Source organism: Dryobates pubescens, chromosome Z (genome assembly GCF_014839835.1).
Source record: "Dryobates pubescens isolate bDryPub1 chromosome Z, bDryPub1.pri, whole genome shotgun sequence".
Lineage (NCBI taxonomy): Eukaryota > Metazoa > Chordata > Aves > Piciformes > Picidae > Dryobates > Dryobates pubescens.
Window position 1 is genome coordinate 56,858,859 of NC_071657.1, and position 26,445 is coordinate 56,885,303.

At 42.6% G+C, this 26,445-nt stretch overlaps 1 protein-coding gene across 1 annotated transcript in view; it reads left to right on the forward strand.

Moving 5' to 3' along the window:
- Positions 1-1,141: 1,141 nt before the first annotated feature.
- MAP1B (microtubule associated protein 1B) overlaps positions 1,142-26,445 on the forward strand; it is a 77,564-nt gene continuing 52,260 nt past the window's right edge. Inside the window, exons 1-2 of the mRNA XM_054178102.1 lie at positions 1,142-1,513; positions 6,826-6,927. Of these exons, the coding sequence (XP_054034077.1) occupies positions 1,336-1,513; positions 6,826-6,927 (280 nt within the window). The 5' untranslated portion in view covers positions 1,142-1,335. The remainder of the gene's footprint in view (positions 1,514-6,825; positions 6,928-26,445) is intronic.

The following is a 26,445-nucleotide window of genomic DNA, read 5'->3' on the forward strand; positions in this document are numbered from 1 at the left end:
ACTGTGCCCCGAACAAATACATATTCTAAGAAAATAAAACTGATGTGTCAGTTAATCCAGGCAAGCACTTTGTATTTCTGAAAAGCAGGCTGAGAAATATGAGCAGTCAGTACTGGGAGGACCTGCACACAGAAGTGTCTTCTCAGTCAGGGACCAGAGGTTATCTTTAAAAACAGGCTTTAAAAGCTTATATCTTTTCCTAGATGGTAGTGAGATTTCTCCTACATTGCTTCAGCCATATAAACAAGAAGCTTAGTGTAACCCATTGCCTTGTTTCTTTAGTAAGCTAAGAGGAACATCTCTGAGGCTGATTTATCTAATGACTCTATCTCATTTTAGGAGAGGAGAAATGACTTTTAGGATGTGATTGGGTTTATTTTGAGTGGATCTCAGTGAGTATTGAGGAGCAGATGTCTGACTTTTATGTGGAAAGCAATGCAAGCTTTGGTTCTTTAACTGCAGATGTTTTCTGATATTGTTGCTCCCAGGAGTTGCTTGATTGTGGTCAAAATTAGTTACCCAAAACACTTGAACTTCTAGAGTATGGATTTCAGCAGCTTGACTAAAATCAGTTGTTTTCAGGTATAAGTCATATATCCATGGGCCTTGACTGTGTACGGGGAGGCTATATTTGACGTCTCTCATTAAATGAATTGTTTTTAAGTTAAAAAGACTATTTGCCAGCTATGCTGGTTGTATGTGGGAGAACCATGACTCAAATTTTGTGTCAGTGCTACAGCGAGGTGCGGCAGACAGGACCCTTGGCCTTGGACAGTGGAACTGCTTTTTCATCTGACAGCGTCGGGGATGTAGCTGGATCCCGGTTTTGTCTTCCCTAGATGAGCTCCCCAGATTTGTCTGGGTATCACCTGCAGCTCCTCACTGCCGTGTTTCAAGGCTGGGACCCCAGGAGTGGCCGCGGCAGCAGAGCCAGACCCCCGAGGGTGCCCAGCCCAGCAGGGTAACGCCCTGGAGGGTTACGGGCTGAGGGTCGGGAGAGGTGGGAGCCGAGCCCGGGCCGCAGCTCCTCGCGTCCCCTCGGGGCGTTGTTCGCCCCCCGCGTCCTTCCTGCTTCCGGGGGCTGCCGCGGGGAGGATTTTGCTGCAGATGACATCAGCTGTGGATGCTGGAAACGCGGCGGCGGAGCGCAGGGATGCGCCGACTCCCCCCCTCCTCCTCCTCCTCCTCCTCACCAGGTCCCTGCCCTGCACCATCTCCGTATAAAAGCGCCGCCGCCTCCCCACCCGCCCTCACTCCCTCCTTGCCTGCAGCTTGCGGGGCCGCTGCTGAACGGCCCTTCTCCACTCGCCACCCCGGAGCCGCGGGGCGGTGGCGATGGCCACCGTGGTGGTAGAAATGGACTCGGAGCCCTCCTGCAGCATACCCAACCTCACCTCCACCTCGCCCAGCCTCTCCCACCGCTTCCTGGACAGCAAGTTTTACCTGCTGGTGGTCGTTGGAGAGCTGGTGACAGAGGAGCACCTGCGACGAGCCATCGCCAACATCGAGCGAGGTGAGGTGGCGGGGACCAGGGACGCCGCAGGCACTGCCGCGGTACCCTCCTGCCGGCTTTTCCCCCCCTCCTTGGACGCGGCCGGGGGTCGCCCTCCCAACACACCCATCCCACGCAGGGTGTGGACACGCGAGTCGCCCCGTCGCGGTCCCCGCTTTATTCCAGAAGTGTCCCGCCGCAGCCCCCCTGCCTCCTCCTACAGCAGAGTACGGGCACTGCAGAGCAAGGGTTGCGGCCCGGGTCTGGCTGCCGCCAGTGCAGAGTGCTGCAGCGGGCTGGTCGCCTATAGAGCCAGCCTAGCAGCGAGCCCCCAGCCCCTCATTGTGCAGCAGAGAGTCCGGGACCAGAGCAGGAGCGGAGCCCCCGCAGTGTCGCCGCTAAGCCCGTCTGCCCAGAGACACCGGCGGGTGGGCGTGGCGCAGTCCGCACTGCGGTCCTATGGCAGCCTGGAGCGGACAAAGGGTGGCCGCGGTTTCGGCGGCAAACCGGCTGGGGCTGCGGCTGGGCTGGGGCTGCGGGGCGGCTGCCGCCCGCAAACCTGCGTCCCCCGTCGTCAAACCGAAGCGTCGGGTTTGGGCGTTTTCCTTTTCTCTCCTCAAAGACTGAGCGGGAGCACAGCCGTGCCTTTGTGTCTAACTTCGCGCGGCGAGACTTCTCCCATGGCTGGAGAATCGTTCGCCGATTAATATTTCAATAAAGAAAACCTGTAGGGGTGACAAGGCTGATACCGAAGTGCTCAGCCTCATTGTTGCCCGGTTATGGGCTGCTTTGGCTCGATGTGTGTTTGTCCTTTTCTTAAGACACTGGTAGAGGGAAGGTATTGGAAGTGAAATGACAGTTTTATAAGTTTTCTGTGGTTTTCTGGTACAATAGCAGTGTACGTGCAGAGGGGAAAAAAAAAAAAACAACAAAACCAAAACATTTCTGTAATCGTGGTGTGAAACACAAAATTATTGCCAGATCCTTTACTATAGTTTGTTAAATTCAGTTGATTCCTGATTTTGTAACTTCTGTGTGTTCGTTTGTTTGTTCTGGGCTGGCGAAAGCAGAAATTTCAGAAACCTGCCATTGTTAGAGGGGAGAAAGAGACTGGAATGGGGAATTGGTAGGAGCCTTGTCATGTAGGTGTGGTTCAGCCGTCCAGCTAGGACTTCATTTGTCTCCATTGTGCTTTCTCAAGCTTTGTTGCTTTAGTTGGTTGGTTCTCTTAATTCTTTTTCATGACTGTGGTAAAGGGCTACCTCATCACAGCTAGCCACTCTCATCATGACCTTTCATCTTTATTGCTACCATTGTCTTCTAGGAAGAACTATTGAGGCTTTGTCATTTAGAGCTTCTTCAGCGTCGCACTTACCTAATTCTATTTAATTTCTGGTTTTGTCAGGAGTGAATTGGCTACATATAAATTATTAAAAATTATAAAGCAGATGGATAAACCACCTGCCCCCAGACAGCTGATGTCATCTTTCCTCTGAAGAACTGTTTTTCAGTCTTTTCTTGAAGCTTCTATTGTACAGTTGCTGCTGCATAGCTCTGCTGCTGTTACCTGCTGCCACTAAGCGTAACACCCACTTACAGTTTTAGATGTTCAGAGGGAATGCTTTGCCTTTTTAGTAATTATTTTGGATTAGAAGTCACCTCACTGCTCCTTGTGTCAGATGATCCAGTTGAGATTTTACCTGCTGCGAAAAAAAAGATCAAATTTTGAGGTGCATTGTTCTGGATGAATAGACTGAGAGTCTGAAGCTCTATCTGCATGAGGCAAATATGGGCTTGACTAATCGTTTTCTTTGGAAAGTGTGCAGTAGTCTGGAAAAACTACCCTTCTTTCAACTTTTATTCTCAACAGAGCCTTAAATGTGTTTTGTATTTTTGATAACCCTGCCTCACTGTCTTTTGTAATACATCATGGAGAACTGTGGATTCATGCGCCAAACTGCAGAGCAACGTGTCAAAGAAAACATCTGCTGATAACACATCAGTGGTGTGATGCTACGCAACCTGGCGGAATGCAGAGTAATTTCTTAGTATATCATGAAGAGGGCATGGTGTGGCAAGATGCATTTTCAGCAACTATGTTTGGGATGTGACTTTAAGGGGGTGATCCTCCAACCCACCATCCACAAAAAAAAAAGGAAAAAAAAAAAAAAAAAGGGAAGAATGAAGAAGAGAAAGCTTCAGTTTTTTTTCACCAATCTACCAGATACTTCTGGGTGTGCCCTGCCTGCTGTCTCATTAGTACTGTGTCTAGTGGCACTGCACTCCTAAGACTGCAGAAAGGAAGAAATAGATTCAGTTCAGCCATGCTTCCAGTAGCTACGCCCATGCTCTTAATGATCTACACCATTGGACTGACCTTGGATTTTAGTTTCAGATTTACCTCCCACACCTGATTTGGTTGTATCATGTATATAATACATTATGATACTCGATAGCGTATATGCACATTTTTTGCATCCAGACTGCTGAATCATGCAGCTGCAAATTTGGGACATTCAATCCAAATCGCAGCTTTAGCTTTGAGGACTACTGTGTGCATGGGGTTGCTAGGCTTTTTTTAAATTTTCTTTTTATTTTGTGTTGAGTCCTGTATTTTGAACATTGCCTGGTGCAGCAATCTTGACTACATTTAATCAGAATCTTATCCCTACAGCAAATTTGAATTCATGACAAAAGCAGCTAGGAATGGTGGACAGGCCCTATCATTAGCAGCATTGCTGAATCATAGTCCATCTTGCCTTAGTCCAGAATGCTTTGTAGTCTCACCACACAAGCTTGCTGTAAAAGGCCAGCAAGCTGTTTTCTTTGACATTTTTATGTTCAGCACTCATTTACACACAGATTCATAGATTGTATTGGGTTGGAAGGCACCCTCAAAGGTCATCTTGTCCAATCCCCCTGCAGTCAGCAGGGACATCTCCTATAGTATCAGGCTGCTCAGGACCATATCAAGTCTGATTTTGAATGTCTCCAGGAACAGAGCCCCAACCACATCCATGTGCAACCTGTTCCAGTATTCTACCACTCTCACAGTAAAGAACTTCATCCTAATGTCTGACCAAAATCTACCCTGCTCCAGTTTAAAACTGTTGCCCCTCATCCTCTTGCTACAAGCTCTTCTAAATAGTCCTTCCCCAGTCTTCCTGTAGGTCCCCTTCAGATAGTGGAATGTATCTTTGAGGTCTCCCTGGAGCCTTTTCTTCTCCACACTGAACAGCTCCAATTCTTTCAGCCTGTCTTCATACAAAAGGTGGTTCAGCTCTCTGATCATCTTTATGGCCCTCTTTTGGACCCAGTAGGTCCATGTCTGTCTTGTGTTGGAGGCCCATGAGCTGGACACAGTACCCCTAGTGAGCTCTTACCAGAGTACAAGGGCAGAATCACCTGGCTACTTTGTGACTGATGTTGGTTTACTAGCCATACTTTTCATATGTGCTGTTTTATCATCTTCACTTTCTTGCTTTCAAATATTCCAACACCTGGAAGACATTAAAGCCTGCTGAACTTGTGTCTGCCAAAGCTGTGCCCCAAAAATGCACCATATGGCAAAGAGATTTTTAAGAAATTAAAGTGCCAAGACTTGCAGAAGAGACTAGCCAGCAGCTTGTGACTCTGAATCATGTATCAGTTAGGAAGTGGAGGTGGATGGTTATAGCTCAGTTATTTTTCTCTTGAGTGGCTATGAGACATGCAGGCAATGCTGTACTTCCAAATCTATTTAGAAGTTCAAATGGCAGCTATTTAATAGGTGATAGCTTGTCTCAGTAATAAGTGTGCTTCTAGCTGGACTGGGATGCTGACAAGGATACCTGCATGAATTCTTCCTGAAGAAACTTCAGTCTTTTGAAATGCAGATATTCATATTTGCATGGAGAAGCTACCCAGTACTGCAATGGGAGACTGCAGATCTGGTTTCTCTGCTCTTAACCCAAATTTTTTCTCTTCATCCGTTGGCCCTACATCATGGCTTCTGCCAGTGCAAGCCCTGCATTTTCTGCTGCTTTGAAAGAATATAGCATAGGAGGCAGCATTTAGAGTAGCATTCATAGACTGAAACCCTGAGCAGCAAGAGTGTTACTGCTAGTCTCATGGTAAGGGGATGGCCACACACCTCTTCAGGCATCTCCTGACCAAACCTCAGAGTAACTTAGCTCACTAATTTTATACAAAGGCACCATCAGACAGATTGGGAGGGGCCACCAGACACTTTCTCATCTGCAGTCCTTTCTGTGTTTGCCAGCTCATTTGTGTAACTGTAGTGATGTCCCTTTCAGAGGTAACAAAAACCCAAACATACAAACAAGAAAACCCAACCCCAATAAACAAACAACCCCCACACCCACAAACAAACAAAACAAAACAAAAAAATCACTGTAATGTTGGTAGTTAAAATCACAGCAATTGTTGGACTTACCTATAGGCTGGCTGCCTGCTCATTATTTTTTAAAACTGGAAGACTTTTCAGAACAATTTCAAAACAATAAAATTACAGACAAATATTTGGTATGTTCTGTTACTATTTATCAGTCATCAAAATCTTAGGGAAAGAAACTATAAATTTGTTTTCTGGTTGCAAACATTTTGCAGTAATAAGTTTTTTGATCATACGTGTGAAGTGTCTCACTTTCTAAGTAGCTGGGGGAAAAACCAGTAAGGAATAGAGATGTGTTGTTTAGTTTTTAAAATAAAAAGATCAAGCACATACTTTTTAAATCCCCAAACCAGAATTTTGATAATTCATAAATAAATTTTAATTTAAAATATGGCATGCTTCAAAGATTTTGAATGAGGAAGTCAACGATTTAATAATTTGCATTTAAATACTATTTTCTAGCACGTTAGATGATGCAGTTTGTGGTTTGGTTTGGTTTGGTGTGGTGGTTTTGGTTTGTTTTGCATTGGTTTGTTGTTTTTTTTTCTCAGAGGGATAAGCATGGTAGTCCTGCAATATGACCGAAGCATCTTCTAGGGTGAATCAGTGTATTGCTATTTTAAAATCAGTTTGGGGATGTCAATAACTTCTCGTCATATGGGTACTAGGACATAGGAACATCAGTCCTAAAGCTCATGCCTTAGAGGATGGTCACCCTTCAGAAAGGCAGGTTTCCTCTTGCTTGCGACTGACTCCTGTCTGGAGTGCTCCTTTTGAGCACCCTGCACCTTTCAAAAAATGTCTGTGTGTCTTCAAAAGAAAAGACGATGGGTTTGGAATTTAGAACTATGTTAAATCATGAATGCAAATGGAGAAAGGCTCAGCTAAAATGTCCTGTGCTTGTGTATCAAACTGGATCTGTTTTGTGTTTTGAATTTAGGAATCCGATCATGGGACACAAACTTGGTTGAATGCAACTTGGATCAAGAACTGAAACTTTTTGTGTCTCGCCATTCAGCTCGGTTCTCTCCTGAAGTTAGAGGTGAGTTTTTGGAAGTGTTTGATAGAGTTTGTGTTGGCTTCTTGTTTGTTTGCTTGATTGATTTTTTTTTTCCTTTGGAAAGCAGAATTAATAAAAATACACTATGGAAATGTATGGCCTACTTTCATTTCTGATTCTTTACAATGAATATTTTTTTCCTTTTATTTATGTTTTGTGTTAATTTTCTCGCAACTTAGCTTAAAAATAATTAGCCTTTTTGGTTATCCTCATCATTGCTTTTGTAGTAGATGTTAGTTTTAAGTAGATGTTAGATTAATGTTAAGTAAAAGCCAGTTCTTGACTGAACAAGAGCTTGTTTGCATAGCAACCAATCTAGCAGTCCCAGAGGCTGCAGTTTACTGTGTGGTAGGTAGAGCACATACATAAAAACCTGAAAGCTTAGCTCTACAGATTGAGAGAGCAAGAACTGGTGCCACAACTGTTGCACAAATTCCATATTTCTTCCCTAAGGGCTTGGACTTTTGCTTTCTTAATATAAAAAGCTGAAAGGTGGAGGGTCTACCTTCATTCACAGGGACTTTCTTCAGCTTATATGAGGAAATCAGAACTCCACTTGGTTCATGACACTAAGTATCTTTTGCTGCCTTTTCTTCAAGACTGCTCTTGCTTTAGAGGATTCATATGATGAATCAGCAAAAAACCACAAAAAAGTCTGTTTCTGTGAAGTATAAAATTGTATTTTGTTCCAGTTGCATGGGAGTCAAATATTTGGTAAGTTTTATGACATCTCATTACTGTAACACAAATGCTCAGTGAGAATGGGTGAAATGAATCGTGATTTTAATGTGAAAAAATATGATCCTCTCAAAGGTGTAGAGGTTGCTTTTGTTGATGAAATCATTGTGGCCATGTGCATATTGACTAGTACAACTAGTTTCAACTTCAGAAATATCTTTTAACTGTGAAAGAAGATGGCTATGAAAAGTCATATCATGCTACTACATCACATATCTTGGGTCGGTTGCTGTACACTGTTGACACATACAACAGTGACCTGATGGTTTCAAATAATGTACAAAAATGTATTGTGTAACTAATTCTTCCTCTTGCAGTGTAGGTTATAGCAGATTTTGACATATCTGCATATCTATAGAGAAAAATATTGCCAGACTGTTAAAAAAAGAACACAAAACAACAACAAAAACCCCCAACCAAACAACAACAAAAAAGAAGAAAATATAAAGAAACCAAGATCAAACAAAAAAAACCCAAACACCACCCCCACCCCCACCCCAAAAAAACCCCACAATAACCCAACACCAAAAAAAACAAACCCAAACCAAAACCCAAAGGAAAAAAAGCCCTTCTCTATGATTTTTTTTCCTCTGGTTTCAAAACCAACACAACCAATTCAACAATAATGCAAAGCATATTGTTCCTGATTTACATGGAAGTGAACTCAGGGCTAGATTACATGTCTTTCAGTTTTAGTGCTATTAAGCCAACAAAACTTCTTGCTGATGCTAGTTGCTTTGTTTGACAGAGAGGGTATTCTGAAGTGAATTGAGCAGAATTTATCTTTTAAGAATGCAAGATGTAATACATCCCATTTTTTAGCATGTATCTGTTTTACTTTAAAACTTCAGAGACAAAAAGGTTCTGCACTTCTCCTTTATCAGAAATATTTCAATATTCTAGTAATTTTTGCTGTTCTGTTTAGATGATATGTTCTCATACCATTGCATTAATTAAAATGAAGTAATACTCTGCTTTCATATGATAAATAAGATTATGCACCTTTTTTTCTTTATTTCCAAAGAAAGGGTGTAGAATCTCCTAGGGTATTTTCTCTAGGGGTTGTATTTTTGGGTGATTTTTTTAATTCTTTTTTTTTTTTTTTTTTACTACTTGTTTGTCTAGACTTGTTTAGTCTGTCATTATGTTGAATTACAGCTTAATTGCTTGTGATTGGAATTCATCAACATCTCTATGACAAGCAGTAATGAATGTGTTTTTCACCACTGCTCAATCTTTAAACAATAAATCTATGCTGAAAGACCATTAAAGGACCCTGAAACTTGGATGAAAGGACCATCCAGGAATAAAGCTAGCCTCTTGACCATTCTTTCTTCTTTCTTTTTTTTCTTTTTTTTTTTTGTCTAATATTTGTTGAGGAAGCCCATTGGTACCTCAAGAATCCCACTGCATAGGTCAGGGGATCATTTATTTTAGCTTCTCTGTCCTTCTCTGTTGTTGACTGTTCACGAGGTCCTTTGTATCCTCTCCACTGTTTGGTAGGAAGAGAAAGGGGTTTGTAGTTACTTGCTTATAAAGTTTCCAAATGTTTGATTTCTGTTACAACACCCGAATCTTGAGTTGTGAGTGTTTAACCAGTGAAATGTCCAACGTTCATACTAAAGAAATTATTGTAAGTATGTATTCCCTCACGGTCCCAAACTCAGAAGTTCTTTTGAATTTGGGTAACTAGGTGATCTTTTGTCCGAGGAAAGTATTCATTCAAGGTAATGAGTAGTCTGTGGTATGTAATTAAACAGCCCTTTATCAATCCTTTGAGACTGAACTCTTTTTGTGACTTTCACATAGGGATCGTTTACTTGTGAAGGGTAGAGTAATCTCGTGTGTTTGGCAATTTATGGATGATTTATGAAACCTGAAAAAACAGGGTTCTGAATGGAAATGCCAGCGGATTATTTTTTTCTGATTCCTTATAAAGCAGCTGAGTTAGCAGACTCCTTAACAATACCGCGTCTTGCAGAGATGTCATTGTCATGTGCTGCTGAAAAGCAAGTAACAGAGTTTGTTAACTGGTTACCAAGACAACAGGCAACATGACTTAAAATGGGTACTCCAGTGCTTGCCTCTGTTTTGTGTCATGTACCTAATAACTTCCGTAACTCTTAATGTTAACATCACAAGGACAAAAAATTTGAACAATGAATTGTTACATGTATGTGCAGGAAAAGGAGCTGTGGATCTGGTACTGAGGTAGAGCAAGAGAAGAGTTTTGGAAAGAGCATCTTCCACGTGGGGACACTTCACTGTTACACTGGTGGATATTGGAGCCTTTAGATTAAATCTTTTTGGTTGCTGGTTACCCTTGGCCCGCTAAGAAGTGCAGTTCAAGCAATACACTGTGGCTGCTTTGTCCTGTTTTGAAGAATGTGGCAGATGTTTCCCAACTCAGCAGTACTGGGAAATCTCCTGTTGCTCATAAGTCAGCAGTTGGTCACTGTATTTGCTTAAGTGATTCTTCTTTACCTATGCCTTTATTTTCACCAGCCTGCCTGCAGCCAGGGAGAACCTCAGAAAAGTGATAGATGTGTTCAGTCTCCCTGTGTCCGCCACCTGCAGAAGCAGTGAGCTTTCCTCCTTCAGAAGTTCATTGTTCTCTGAAACTGTCATTACCCTAAAAAGCTTTAAATGCTCTAACTTCAGAAGTTACTATTTAGCACTATTACTATCCTCTGGGTAATTTTTGGATCTGGGAATTTTGGTCATCAGTGTCCACAGCTCCACAGTTTGCCAAAGTGGTGTATATCCCGCTGCCTTTGTCACATAAGATCCAAATCCAGTTAATGTCACACCTAGAAGCTTGAAATATGAGCATGTAAAGTCATTTATAAAATCCTGAAAAGAAATTATTTTCATAGAATCATAAAACTGTTGAGATGGGAAGAGAATTTTGAGATCATCAATTCCAGCCACTTGCCTAGAGTTCACAATCTCACTACTACCTCTAAACCATGTCAACCGTGTACAAATATACACATTTTTTAACATTTCTAGGGAGGGTGATTCTACCACCTCCCTGGGCAGCCTGTTCCAATGCCTGATAATCTTTTCTGTGAATACATTTTTCTTGATACACAACTTGAACCTCCCTTAGCACAACTTGAGCCTGTTTCATCGTGTCCTGTCTCTTGCATGTGAGAAGAGACCAACCTCTGCCTCCTTTGAGGTAGCTGTAAAGGGTGATGAGGTCCTCCCTCCTCTTTCGATGACTAAACAAACCCAGCTCACTCAGCTGTTCCTCGTAAGACTTGTGTTCAGTCTCCTTCATTGACTTAGTTGCCTGTCATTGGACCTGCTCCAGCAACAAAATGCCCTCTTTGTAGTGAAGGACCCAAAACTGAACACAGTTTTTGAGGTGTGGCCCCACCGGTGTCAAGAAGAGGGGGACAATCATATCTTTAAACCTGCTGACCACACTATCCCTGATGCAAGCCAGGATGCCATTGACCTTCTTGGTCACCTGAGCACACTGCTGGTTCATATTCAGCATTTCAGCACTACCTGGTCCTTTTCCACCAAGCAGTTCTCCAGCTACTCTTTCCCAAGCCTGTGACATTGCATGGGGTTGTTGTGGCCTAAGTGGGGGCCTTATTGTAAATTATATTTCATCATGACTTGTCAAGTAAGAGGACATGTAGGTGCTTGAGCAAAATCTGTCACATAAAATGAAAGAAGGAGAAAACAGCCAAGAAGTCCAGATTTCTTAGCTGGTATTAGAGCACCATCACTAAGTGCTTAGGAATTAATTTTGCTGAAAATCTCAACTAGTTTGGTATGCACACTCAGGAATATAGGGCTATAAATATGATTCTTCAGATAGCAGAGACTTTGATACATGGAAGCTCATTTTAGCTCCTTATATGTTTTGGAGAGATTCATTTTAGTTGGCTACCAGACTTGGTTTGTATCTTGAAGTATTTGTGCCTTGGAAGACAGAAAATGGAGACAGAAAATGACTTGAATAGGGAATTGAGCTGACTCATGCTGCTGCAGTTTTGAATAGTGTCCCTGTGGTGCTTTGCAATCAGTGGTCCAGGGCTGCAGTGGTGAGACTGCCCAGCCAGGGACTCCATGGTGTCCTTGCAGGGGCAGTCAGCTAGGAGACATGTGCAGAACTCCCATATGCTCATGAGCTTTTTTTGTGACATGCTAACATTTTGATAGCCCAGGTAGAACTGCAGCGTAACAGCCTTATATGTTTGGACACCTGAATTGTCAATGCCTTCCTTTCTTGGTACTAATCAAAATTCCAGAGGTGGGCTAATAAGTGACTTTTGTCCTTTTTTCAGTAAATAAATTGTTGCACTTGTGTGGCAATCATTCTAGCAGCAACTTCCATTTGTGCTTTTTTAGGAATGAGCTTGAGGAAGATTTGCATACCTGATGACGCTAAGCTGTTAGAGTGAATCAGCAAAACCAACCGAGAAGTTATTTTTAAATGCTTTATATCACAAGTATGTACAGTGAGTTCAGTGTTCTTAGAATAGCCCATATTTCATGAGAACAGGCTTTTGACTTGCGTGAAACAGCTACAGTAGGCATGGGATTAAATGAGTTGTGAAAAATGATGGAATTTTAATTTCATTATGAGATTTGAATCACAGCTCTTCCTTATTAGACTCATAATTCAGCATATCTAATGGTACATTCATGAGGGTTATTTTGGTAAGGATTGTTTGACAGAACCTTCCAGAATTGTAATTCTTAATTTGTCTCTTATGAGACTATTCAGTCTTTCTTTCCTAACATTTTGTCTATAGGATGTCTGAAACTGAAGACTTAAACAGTATTTTACTTTCGACCCTTGCCCAATATCACTTACAGATGACCTATGTCTCATCTCTTCTGTCATAGGTTTATAATGCTGAATGCTGGGAGGTCAGACTAGCTGACCTTTGGAGGTCCCTTCTGGCCTGGACTATTGTATGATAATAAATATATGGCCAGAACATAACTGCCACTTTTTTTCATCTAGTTTCTGATTTGTCATGGGCAAAACATTTTTCTCACATAGCTGTTTCTCTAATTTTGTTAAGACTTACGTTTTTTAATTGCCTGGATTTTCTGTTACTTTCTGGTACAGTCTATCAATCATTTCAGAAAATGTAAAACATCTGCAATTGGACTTGATAATAAGAAAATACTTGATTTCCTCTTGCTTTGAGGAAATACAGTACAGTATGTTTAAGGTATAGAACAAAGACCAAGTTTTCACATAATGAGGGATAAAGTGAATATTTTAACTCTTTCTTGTCAGATAAAACCAGTGTCCAGTTCTGGGCCCCTCAGTTTAAGAAGGACATCGAGACACTTGAGAGTGTCCAGAGAAGGGCAACAAGGCTGGTGAGAGGCCTTGAGCACAAGCCCTATGATTCATCTACCAATGAAATTTGTTTAGAATTAATCCTTGTTTCCCTTTTTACACCGGACTGTTCAGATAGAGAATTTGAAGCTATCTTTCTTAAAGGCACAGCCTAACCTGTCACAATCCACCCCTTATAAACAATTTCATTGGCTGTTACTACTGTCACACAGAATCACAGTATCACCAAGGTTGGAAGAGACCACAAGGATCATCAAGTCCAACCTGTCTCCACAGACCACATGACTAGACCATGGCACCAAGTGCCACGTTCAGTCTCCTCTTGAGCACCTCCAGGGATGGTGACTCCACCACCTCCCTGGGCAGCCCATTCCAATGGCTAACTGTCCCTCTAATCTAAAACAATACGTACAATTTGTAAGTAAAGTTCACAGTCCATTTTGGCTGTCCTCAAGTGTAAATGATTCAGAAGTCCAAGAAAACCGGGAAACAAGAAAACTGATAACGGTTTGTCCCTTCGCAGATGAAGCGAAGAAAAGGAATCAGGGACTCTCAGGTGACTCGGAGCTCTCAGGGTTCTCAGGGTTCGTGCACTGTAGATTCCTCATGGATTCTTTTGGGCCCAATGTATCTGTACAACACTCTGAAGATAAACTCTCTCAGCTAAAGTTAGCTTTCTTTGTGGAACACACTGAATTTCACCATTCTCTTGCATTACCCAGTAAGTGTGACCATGACCTTCAGCAGAAACCACCCCTAGGACAGGTTTGTCTTCTCCTGAAGGAGAAAATACCCGGACAGTTTTGCCTAACAGATTCTTTAACAACAGGAACTCTATCACCTTCTACCTTTTGTAGCAAATCTGAGTGGGCAGGTCCAGCTTGTTTCACTGAACCTCTACTATGTACCAGCCAAGTTGCTTGTGCTAAATGTTTCTCCCAGTTTTTCAAAGATCTATCACCCATGGCTTTAAGAATGGTCTTCAGCAAACCATTGTAGCATTCAATCTTCCCTGCAGCTGGTGCTTAGTAGGGGATGTGGAATATCCACTAGATGCCGTGCTCTTTGGCCCAGGTTTTTACAAGATTGTTTTTGAAATGAGTTCCGTTGTCTGACTCAATCCTCTCTGGAGTTCCGTGTCTCCACAGGATCAGGATTTGTCTCTCCAGACTAAGAATGGTGTTGCGTGCAGTTGCATGTGGAACTGCATAAGTTTCCAACCACCCAGTGTTTCCCTCTACCATAGTAAGCATGTATTGCTTACCAGAATGAGAACAAGGTAGAGTGATATAGTCAATCTGCCAAGCTTCACCATACTTGAACTTGGAGCATCTGTCACCATACCACAAAGGCTTAAATCGCTTTGCCTGCTTAATAGCAGCACAAATGTCACAGTCATGGATAGAGTAGAATAGAATAGAATAGAATAGAATAGAATAGAATAGAATAGAACAGAACAGAACAGAACAGGTTGGAAGAGCCCTTCAAGATCATCTCATCCAACCTATCAACCAACACCAGCTAATCAACTAAACCATGGCACCAAGCACCCTATCAAGTCTCCTCCTGAACACCTCCAGTGATGGTGACGCCACCACCTCCCTGGGCAGCCCATTGCAATGGGCAATCACTCTCTCTGTGTCAAACTTCCTCCTAACCTCCAGCCTAAACCTCCCCTGGTGCAGCCTGAGACTGTGTCCTCTTGTTCTGGTGCTGCTTGCCTGGGAGAAGAGACCAACCTCTGCCTGTCTACAACCTCCCTTCAGGTAGTTGTAGAGAGCAATAAGGTCACCCCTGAGTCTCCTCCTCTCCAGGCTAAGCAACCCCAGCTCCCTCAGTCTCTCCTCATAGGGCTTGTGTTCCAAGCCCCTCACCAACTTTGTTGCCCTTAAATGACTTGTGTGGTAGCATCCATGGAAATGTCTATGGATCTGTCACGAGTCCACTGGTAGATTGCATCCCTGCCTTGATGTCCTGACAAATCGTGAGCCCACTGAGCTAAGAATATCTCACTTCAGTGTTTCCAGTTGAGATCGAAATCAAGAGTCTGCGTCTACCTGAGAAACTCTCACAGCTAGATCTGCCTGATGGTTGTGTTGTTGTTCCTCAGTAGCTTTGCTCTTAGGAATGTGAGCATCAGTGTGTCTCACCTTCACTGGAATTCTCTCAATTCAATCAGCAATGTCCTGCCACAGGTCAGCTGCCCAAATAGGCTTTCCTTTCCTCTGCCAGCCATTCTTTTTCCAGTCCTTTAGCCAACCCCACAGAGCATTGGCTACCATCCATGAGTCAGTGCAGAGATAAAGCTTTGGCCATCTCTCACGTTCAGCTACGTCAAGAGATAGCCAGACAGCTTTTACCTCTGCAAACTGACTGGATTCTCCTTCTCCATCCTTCGCATCTGCAGCTCTTGGACTCCACACTGCAGACTTCCACCTTTGCTTGCTTCCGACAAGACGACAGGAACCGTCTGTGAACAAAGCATATTTCTTCTCATCATCAGAAAGGTCATTGTAAGGAGGAGCTTCCTCAGCACGAATTACTCTCTCCTCTGGAGGTTTCATACAGTTAGTGCCTTCAGGCCAACTTGTGATCACCTCCACCAGACCAGGTCTTTCAAGATTTCCCATTCGAGCTCTCTGTGTTACCAGAGCCATCCACTTGGACCATGTGGCGTCTGTGGCATGATGTGGTGTAGAACCTTTACTTTTGAACATCCAATTCAGAACTGGTAATCTGGGAGCTGAGAGAAGTTGTGACTCAGTTCCAATTACTTCAGAAGCTGCTTTCACTCCTTCATAGGCAGCTAGAATCTCTTTCTCTGTTGGAGTGTAATTTGCCCCTGAACCTCTGTAACCTTGACTGCAGAAACCAAGAGGACATACTCGTGTCTCACCTGGAGCTCTTTGCCATAAGCACCAGGTTGGACCATTGTCACTTGCAGCTGTGTACAAAATGTTCTTAATGCCTGGACCATCTTGAACAGGTCCCAGGCCCATTGCTTGGAGTACTTCTTGCTTTATCTGGTCAAAAGCTGCTTGTTGCTCAGGACCCCACTGGAAACTTTTGAGTCACATCATACAGAGGTTTCACAATCTGACTGATCCAGGAATGTGCAGTCTTCAAAATCCCACTATACCCAAGAAACATAGAGTTTCTTGCTTGTTCATGGGATTTGCCATGGTAGAGACTCTGTTTACCACATCCACTGGAATGTGTCGGTGTCCATCCTGCCACCACACTCCCAGAAACTGGGTCTCTCTGGCAGGTCCTTTCACCTTGTCTTGCTTAATGGCAAGACCTGTGTTCAGGAGAACATCAGTGACTTTGTTACCTTTCTCAAAGACTTCTTCAGCAGTTTTACCCCAGACGATGATATCATCGATGAACTGGATGTGTTCTGGAGCACCACCTTTCTCCAGAGCATAATGGATCACTGCATGACAGATGCTTGAGCTGTGGATCCAGCCCATTAGCAATCTGTTAAAAGTGTACTGGATTCCTCTCCAGGTGAAGGCAAACTCAGGCCTGCATTCCTCTGCTATAGGAATAGAGAAGAAAGCATTAGCAATGTCTATGGTAGCATACCATTTGGCCTCTTTGGATTCCAGCTCATACTGGAGTTCCATCATGTCTGGTACTGCTGCACTCACAGGTGAAGTTACTTCATTCAGGGCACAGAAGTCAACTGTCAGACGCCAGTCTCCATTCGGCTTTCGCACAGGCCATACTGGACTGTTGAAAGGTGAATGAGTTTTGCTGATGACTTTCTGACTCTCCAACTGACAAATCAGATTCTGAATAGGCAACAAAGAGTCACGGTTGGTCCTGTATTGTCTATGATGCACAGTCTGAGAAGCAACTGGCAATTTTATGTCCTCTATCTGCAGTTGTCCCACAACTGCAGATTCATCAGAAAGCTCAGGTCTAACAGACAGCTTCAATTTTTGTCCATCAGTTTCTACTGATGCTACTCCAAATGCTCATTTGTACCCCCTAGGGTCTTTGAAACGCCCTTCTCTCAGAAAATCAATTCCCAAAATAGAAGGTGCATCAGGTCCTGTTACAACAGTATGCTTCTTCCACTATTTACCAGTTAAACTTACATCAGCTTCTATCTTAGTTAACTCTTGAGATCCACCAGTGACTCCCAGAATAGTTACAGGCTCTGATCCCTGATAATTTTATGTCATTATGGTGCCCTGAGCTCCTGTGCCAACCAAGGCCCTGTACTTCTGAAATTTTGAAGTGCCAGGCCACTGGATGTACACATCCCAATAGATTCTGTTATCTCCATTATCCCTCTCCTCCCTGTGGCGGGAGGCAGGGCACCCCTAATTATGGGGAATACATCCACATGTGCAGTTAGCAGAGTGTCCAGTGTTAGAATGGGATCACTGTTGGAGCTATTAGAGTTGTTCTGGGAAACTCTGGAAGTAACAGCTACCCTTCTGGTATTGCTACCTTGGGTTCTGCCACTCTGCAGTTCCCTTAGTCTCCTGAAAAGATTAGAAGTTGGTTGACCATCCCATCTGTTCATGTTGTCACCAAACTGTTCGTGCAGTGTTATCCAAATACTCCCATGTGATTGCCTCTGTGGTTCATTTTGGTTTGACCTGTTTTGGAATGACCTCCTTGGAGGACGTCTTGTTTCTAACAGATGAAACTTGTATCCAGCTGGAGGAAGAATTGGAATTATCTCCTTGTGTCGATTTGGATATGGAATTCTCAAATTCCTCCTTCAGCTCTTTCATGCAATTCTTTATCTCACCAGACAGAGTTTCAATGGCTGAAACCAAAGAAAGACATGTGAGACTATCCTCCAGTTGTCTCATTTGATCAGTGAAATGGCCAACCATAGGAGGAGCTCCACCATAATGTCTTGCCACAATTCTGCTTGCCAAAATAATAGCATAATTAAGGGGAGCAAGTTTGATGAGCTTTTTAGCAAGACCAGTTCCTACAGGAATTTCATCAGGATTCAGAGTGCCATGATTGCTATACATAACTCCTCTCACAGCAAACTCTCTCAAACGTTTAATTCCCTCATCCATGGTGTTCCAGGGTTTAGGATTCCATGGAAGGTCATCTCTGGATGGGTACCTCATAAAAGCTGCCAGTAAAAGGCGTGTCTGTAGAGAAACCTTACCAAGACACCTGCCTAGATGTCTATCTATTCCACTATCCTTGGAGAGAGTTCCTAGCTTAGATGCTGACTTTTCTCCCACTATTAGAACTGGTGCACCTGCATCGAAACATCTGCCAAGCCAAGCTGGAATTGGCACATTCTCTGCTCTGATATAGTCCTTCCTAATATGCTTTATTTCTTGCCTGGGGGTACTAGTGGTATGAATATTATCCTCTTCCTTATCTGTGTCATCTTGCTGAAGTGGCTGTCCCCATGCTTCTGCTGCTACTCTCTTAAGGATCTCTTTAAGCTCACAGGCACCTCCATTAGCTGCTGTCTTACTAGAACCTGTATCCTGTCCTGCATCTCCAGTATTCATTGATGGTCTCAGTAACTCAGCTATGTCTTTAAGACAAACCTTCTCCTCCTCCAGCAGGATCTTTTTTAACAGAAGTTCCCTCACCAGCAGAGGACTCTTGCTGCTCTCCCCCATCATCTGCTGCATCTACCTTACTCCTGCCTATCCTATCTAAAGCCACTACTTGCTCAACTTGCTGTGTTTAGATTTAGAGCAGGCTTAACAGAAGCCGACAGGTTTTGAGACAAAACCGCTACTGCAGAGGCCACATCTGGTCCTGCCAATGAAGAAGGAAATGATTTTGCCTCTCTAATGGCTGCTGAGGACATTGCAGCCACCATCTTAGGAGATGCCACTGCTCCTGGTTGATTGCCAGAATCACAAATAGCCCTGTTCAGAGACGCAAGTTTAGAAAAAGCTGTGGTCAAAGATGTTTCTGCTCACACGTGATCATCAACTGGTTTGAGTTGGAAGGGACATTTCAAGGTCATCAAGTCCAATGCATCTCACTTCCCTTTGCTATTAGATATGTTGGAGGCTACTTAATGGCATTCCCAATTGTGTTTTGTTTTGTTTTGTCTTCTTTTGGTGTAGATTGCTCTCACTTTGTCAGTGTTTGTTGCCTTATTCAAGGCAAATTAATTTGAGACCAAATTCCTTGCTGAACCCCATCAAATACTATTCCCTCTAGTATTCCATGTCTGTGACTTATTTGAAAAGATGAGGCACTCTCAGAGAATATTAGATGAATTGTTTTTCACTAGATACTGTAAGTAACTTGTTTGTTGGCTAGGTGTGAGCTAGGCACAATAGAACAGTCTCATGAGTAATCACTGGGAAAAGAGATGTTTTCAAACTAGCATAGATAGTTCTCAAACTAGCAGAGGTGTAGCTTACATGGATCTAGCTTGTCATAGTCATATAACAGTTGCTGCTTTGTCAGTAGAGTTAACAGGACACTCTCCACTGAGGTGACTGCAACTGAATCATAGGTTGACTGTGTAAGGCTTGGAATCACTGTTGCTGTGGCCGATGGCACAATAATCCACAGATTCACTGCTGAGTTAGATGCTTTTCCAGAAAGGTTTAGGCTTAATATTCTCACCAAATATTTAAAGAATAGAATAGAATAGAATAGAATAGAATAGAATAGAATAGAATAGAATAGAATAGAATAGAATAAACCAGGTTGGAAGAGACCTTCAAGATCATCGCGTCCAACCTATCATCCAACACCACCTAATCAACTAAACCATGCAACCAAACACCCTATCAAGTCTCCTCCTGAACACCTCCAGTGATGGTGACTCCACCACCTCCTCGGGCAGCCCATCTCTTGAAAGTAATTTTTGAGTTCTAGTGAAATAAGCAGAATCACAGGAAAGTACAAGCAACCCCAGTGTTGCAGCTCTACTCATTTTCTCATTCTCTCTGACGTCTTTTAAATTGTTATGGTTTTCAAACTTTGTGCTTTTCCGGTACAATACCAAGTTGTAATAATACACTTCAGCTTCACAACTTCTTCCCACCAAAGTTTCTACATAAGATTCAGCATCATTCCATGCAGTTACAGCTATGTGAATTTAAAAACTTGAAATGAACAATTAAAAATAAAAACAAAATAACCCAAACTAATGACAATAAGTGGGGTTTTTTGGTGTTTTTTTTTTGTTTTGTTTGTTTATTTGTTTGTTTTTAAATCACCTGCCATGGAATTACTTTCCCTTGTGCTTTTTTTGCCAGTAGATGGCATTCTCAATACCCATACTCACTGCATGCAGTAAACAAGCACAGTACTGGTTTTAGGTCATAGTACTTAATGTGAAATGTAAGTTTCTGGTTTGCTCTGAGATCTTCTCTGAATTGAAATGTAAGGCAATTCAGGTCTGTTGACTGTGAAGGACCGATCCCTCAATGTGAAATGAGCTTGGCAAACAAATCTCTTGTAATCAGGAAAAGCAGAGTATAGCTCATGTAAGGTGAGAGCTCTCAATTTGAAGCCTGCAGATAGCGATCATGTATTGAAAATGCTTGAAATTACATTAACTCTATAGATCCAGTAGGGAGAAAAGCAGGCTATATTTCTGCAAAAGTAAACACATCTTGTAGACAGAGCAAGGGAAATCCGCCTCATGGATCATGTGTTCTCTGTATTTTCAGGATGTTTCTAACAGACCTGAGCTTCCCGTGTTTTTTGTAACAGTAATCTAAGAACACCAAGATGTATAGTAAAGTCTACTCTCTTTTGCTGAATTTAGAACACTGCATGAAATAAAAGACCTGAGACCTAAGCAAGTAGACTGTAACTCATTTGTCAAGTTTAGTATATCTCAGGTCTTTTTTCCCTGTCTCAATCTGTGTTGTGACTGTCTGTTAGGAATACAGGGATACAGCAGCATATACTTTGACAAAGCATTTCAGTACTGTCTGTCTAAAAATACTTGTTCATGCAAGTAAATCCCATTGTGGCCCTTTCTTAGGCATAGAAAAAAAATCCTGACTTTCTAAATGACTGTAGAACGTATATCAAGATACCTCAAATTTAGTCCTTAATTTTGTCGTTCAACTACATCAAGATTGACTGCTTGTCACACTCAGATGCTGTGGATAATCTTTGATCTGGATTATTCAGTTGCAGGGCCATAAAAACATTTAATTATTTTTGTCTTGCTTCAGCTTTCTATAGAGGACTGCTCTGTCAAGCATGCCACTAGGGAATATAATGTCAGTGACTTGAGCGTTGTTTTGAACATTAGAATTCAAAATGAGGCCACCAACTCTCTTCAAATAAGCTACCAGCCAGATGTTAGAAAGTAATCACTACAGGGATCACTTAACTTGATTTGAAAATAAGACAAAGATGAAAAGCTGAGATTAGCCATCCACCAGTTTGTGTAATGCCTTCAGATTTCTGAGTTGTATTAAAAAAAAAAACCAAGCATCATTTTATGAAACTGAACACCTGCGTACATCTGCATGGGACAAGTATTTTATATGCAAGTGCTGGTAAGTGGACATTCAGTTACTTTTCCAGTTGATTTAATTCTGGACCAAGTAGAGGGCTCTGGATGCTTGCTGGGAGCAGCTGTCTGTTACCACTTACTAAAAAACCCCAATCTAAACCCCCAAAACATAGACAGCAGTTTATCTTAAACTGTGATTGCCACATCGCTTTGACAAATCCTGCTTTTAACAAGTGTCAGTTGTAAGTAATTCTACTTAAAACAGAAGGATCTCTCCAGGTCTACCCCATTATATGTTAAAGGCGTATTGGAGTGCTGTTGAAGAATTGCAGTTTGTATATCCCATGTACAGATAGTTGAAGGGAGATGACTGTAGGGAGGTACTCTATACTTTTTAACAGAGTTCCATATAAGATGGAATGCAGCACTGCTGGGTTGCTGTGGCACTATTTGAAATAAAGAGCAGCAATACTCTCCTACAGTTTCTGTGCAAGTCTGGGTGGTGCTGAGGTGACTTCCATTAGGCCTAAATCTCTGTAGTACGCTAAGCCAAGCTGGTGAAATATTGTCTGCCATCTCTGACAAAGCTCCATGTCAAGTGGGAGTGAAACACTTTTAAGTACTGCCACATATCTGTGGAAATGTGTGCTGTATGATTACTAAAACATTGTTACCAGTCCTAAATCCACGAATACTTACAGGGTAAAAGTTGAAATGCCATGGGGAGATTAAGTAAATGACATTTTGATCGCCCCTCTGAGTTTGGCTTAGTGACTGACAAAACCTTTAAATCCTGAGGGAAGAGAAGCAGCAAGGAATAGTTTCTCGCCTTTTGTCACCTCTGCTGTGCCATCCCTGCTTCTGCTTATCTGAAGACTGAGGGTTAATTAGAAGACTTTGAGGCTGAAGTTGTGGAAGGGAATTTAAATTACATCTGTATGGATTAGAATCTGGTGGAGTTCATTAGCATGCAGGCAGAGTTCCTGCACCTCTCTTCCCAGAGCTTGATTACAACTTCCAGGCATTTCCACACTCTGATCTGTTATGCCTTATGGGCTTGGCCTGCATTTTCATGTTAGCACAGTTTAATTAGGCAAGGAGAGATTGCTATGTCTCCAGAATCATCTATGGATAACATAGATCAATATTTCTTACAAAGATTCTTTCAAATAAATATCTGCTCTATTAGACAAGTTGGCCTATTCAGAGGCCCTAGAGCCATTTAAGAAGCAATTAAATTCTCTCTGGTGTGAAACAGAATATTGAAGAGGATTAGGATTGACAGATCCTGTATTCTTACTAGTTTCAGCTACTTTCCTATGCCTTGCTTTTCCAGTACATATGTTTCATAGAATCATAGAATCAATAAGGTTGGAAAAGACCTGAAAGATCATCAAGTCCAACCTGTCACCCATGACCTCATGACTACTAAACCATGGCACCAAGTGCCACGTCCAGTCCCCTCTTGAACACCTTCAGGGATGGTGACTCCACCACCTCCCTGGGCAGCCCATTCCAATGGCTAACAACTCTCTCTGTGAAGAACTTTCTCCTCACCTTGAGCCTATACCTCCCCTGGTGTAGCTTGAGACTCTGTCCTCTTGTTCTGGTGCTGATTGCCTAGGAGAAGAGACCAACCCCCTCCTGGCTACAACCACCTTTCAGGTAGTTGTAGAGGGCAATGAGGTCACCCCTGAGCCTCCTCTTCTCCAGGCTAAACAATCCCAGCTCCCTCAGCCTCTCCTCATAGGGCTTGTGCTCAAGGCCTCTCACCAGCCTTGTTGCCCTTGTCTGGACATGTTCAAGAGTCTCAATGTCCTTCCTAAACTGAGGGGCCCAGAACTGAACACAGTACTCAAGGTGTGGCCTAACCGTTGCTGAGTACAGGGGCACTATGACCTCCCTGCTCCTGCTGTCCACACTATTCTTGATGCAGGCCAGGATGCCATTGGCCTTCTTGGCCACCTGGGCACACTGCTGGCTCATGTTTAGGTGGCTGTCGATCAGCGCCCCCAGGTCCCTTTCCGTTTGGGAGCACTCCAGCCACTCTGACCCCAGCCTGTAGCTCTGCATGGGGTTGTTGAGACCAATGTGCAGCACCTGACACTTGGACTTATTAAATGACATCATGTTGGACTCTGCCCATCTGTCCACACTGTCAAGGTCCCTCTGGAGAGCCCTTCCACCCTCTAACAGATCAACTCCTGCCCACCAGCTTGGTGTCATCTGCAAATTTACTGATGATGGACTCAATCCCTTCGTCCAGATCATCAGTGAAGATAATAAAGAGGATGGGGCCCAGCACCGATCCTTGGGGCACACCACTAGTGACTGGCCACCAGGTGGATGTGGCACCATTCACCACCACTCTCTGGGCTCAGCCCTCCAGCCAGTTCCTAGCCCAGCACAGAGTGCTGCTGTCCAATCCACGAGCTGACAGCTTGGCCAGGAGTTTGCTGTGGGGGACAGTGTCAAAGGCCTTGCTGAAGTCCAGGTAGACCACATCCACAGCCTTCCCCACATCCACCAGGCAATCACCTGATCATACAAGGAGATCAGGTTGGTCAGGCAGGCTATGCCCTTCCTAAATCCATGTTGGCAGGACCTGATCTCTTCGCCATCCTTCAGGTGTGCAGTGATTGCCCCCGAGATGATCTGCTCCATAATTTCCCTGGCACTGAGGTTAGGCTGTCAGGCCTGTAGTTTGCAGGTTCCTCCATCTGACCCTTCTTGTGGATGGGCATCACATTGGCCAGTTCCCAGTCATCTGGAACCTCTCCAGTGAGCCAGGACTGGTGGAAAATGATGGAGAGCAGCTTGGCCAGCTCCTCTGCCAGCTCTCTCAGCACCCTAGGATGGATCCCATCTGGTCCCATGGACTTGTGAGGATCCAAGTGGCTCAGCAAGTCCTGAACTAATTCCTCATGGATTTCAGGGGTACTACACTTCTCCCTGACCCCATCAACCAGTTTAGGAGGCCAGTTATCCTGAACTCCTCCTCCCTTACTGTTGAAAATGGAGGCAAATAAGGTATTTAGTACCTCAGCATTTTCCTCATCTTTAGTCACAGTGTTCCCCTCCAGGTCCAATAAGGAGTGGAGGTTCTTCTTGCCCCTCTTTTTATTATTAACATATTCATAAAAATGCTTTTTATTATCTTTCACGAAAGTGGCCAGCTTGAGTTCTAATTGGGCTTTTGCCTCTCTAATTTTTCCCCTGCATGACCTAACAACATCCTTAAATGTATGATGAGTTGTCTTCCCCCCTTTCCAAAGGAGATACACCCTCTTTTTTCCCTTAAATCCTCCAGGAGCTGCTTGCTCATCCAGGCCGGTCGCCTTCCCCGCCGGCTCGTCTTTCGGCACGTAGGAACTGCCAGTTCCTGTGCCTTCAGGAGCTCCTGTTTGAAGTAGGTCCAACCATCCTGGACTCCTTGGTTCATAGCTATTAACCTGAAAGACTAAAATTTATAAATAGGAATGTTTATAAACATAGTATTATAAATTTTAGTCTTTCAGGTTAATGGCTATGAACTACACAGTAATGTAACTTTGTAGAAGTGTAGCCATCTCAAAACCATGCAATAAGGGCCGTAATCACCAAGTCATTTAGTATTTCAAGTATTACATTATTACTACTTTATTTATTATTCCTGATCTCCAGTACAAGTTCCTTTGTCAAGAGAAAATATTGACATAATTACTCTTCCCCCAAAGCAGATAAAATAAATATGGAGTTATTTCTATATTTTTTATTATTTTTTTTTAAATTATGATGATCCTGAAAGTGTGTTTGAGTTGTGTTCATTGAATACTGGGTGGGTTGAATGTCTCTGTTTTGTCATTCTGATGAAGTACGGTTCATGAGTGTCTGTAATTACACAGCCTGTCTGCAATCAGCAAGATTTCTAAAGGGAATGTATTAAATCTAAAATAACATTTTCTTCATTGCATAGTCTAATTTCACTTGGTGTTTTGCCAGCCAGGGCACAAGCTGTCTGCAGCAAGCAGCAAAGGATTTCTGGTCTCCTTTAGATACAAAAGATGGAAGATTAAGTTGTTATAAATCCACTACTATTTTTTTTTTTGAGGAAATATTACAGCATGTAGATCAACCAGCTGTAGATCTTAAATATTTTATTGTTTTAATAATCTCCCATATTTGTTATTCATGAAAAATGCTTTTGATAAACCGTGTTGATCATACTTGCTAATGAAACAGTACCTACAAATATTGTAGTTAAGGATGTATCTTCAAACAATGTTAAAGGATTGATTATGAGCGTAACAGTATCTGAAGACACTGTTTAATTTAATCAGAGTTATTTTGCCTGCTGCCAATGCATAAGATGGGTGGATGCATGCTGCCACTGGAAAATGGCAAAGCATTGAACTTGTGGCTATGTATTTAGGGAAAAAATCAGTTCAGCCAGCCTGTTTCAGGAACAATGAAAAATGTTTTCTCCATTATGAGGGTAGTATGTATTTACTACCTTGTTCTGAAAAATTTACTACAAAGCAGCATGACACTTTGTACTGCAAATCTTAATAATACCCAGAGGCATTCACATGGAAATAGTTCATTTAATTTTCAGTGGATTACTTCTCTCATTTCAAAAACAATAATAATGAAATATTGAGCACAGAGCCTCAAGAGCTTCCAAGGCTCCTTTCTCAATATTCTTCACCTAATTTTTAAAATACAGCTTTAGATTTCAAAGATTTACTTACTTATTTATTTTGGCCTTATGTGAAAAGCTGAGTATTTGTTACTGATTCTTTTAGTTCAGCCAAAGCAGGGTGCATGTCACTAAGGCATATGGGACACTTTTTAAGGGAGAACTTCTGTCAGCCCAGGTGATCAAAAGAAAATGTATAATAAATACCACTTGTACTAGGTCAGTGATTACCATTGTTAAAAAAAAAAAATAAAGAAGAAAGAAAAAGAAGAGTCCAGCACAACAGTTTTAGCT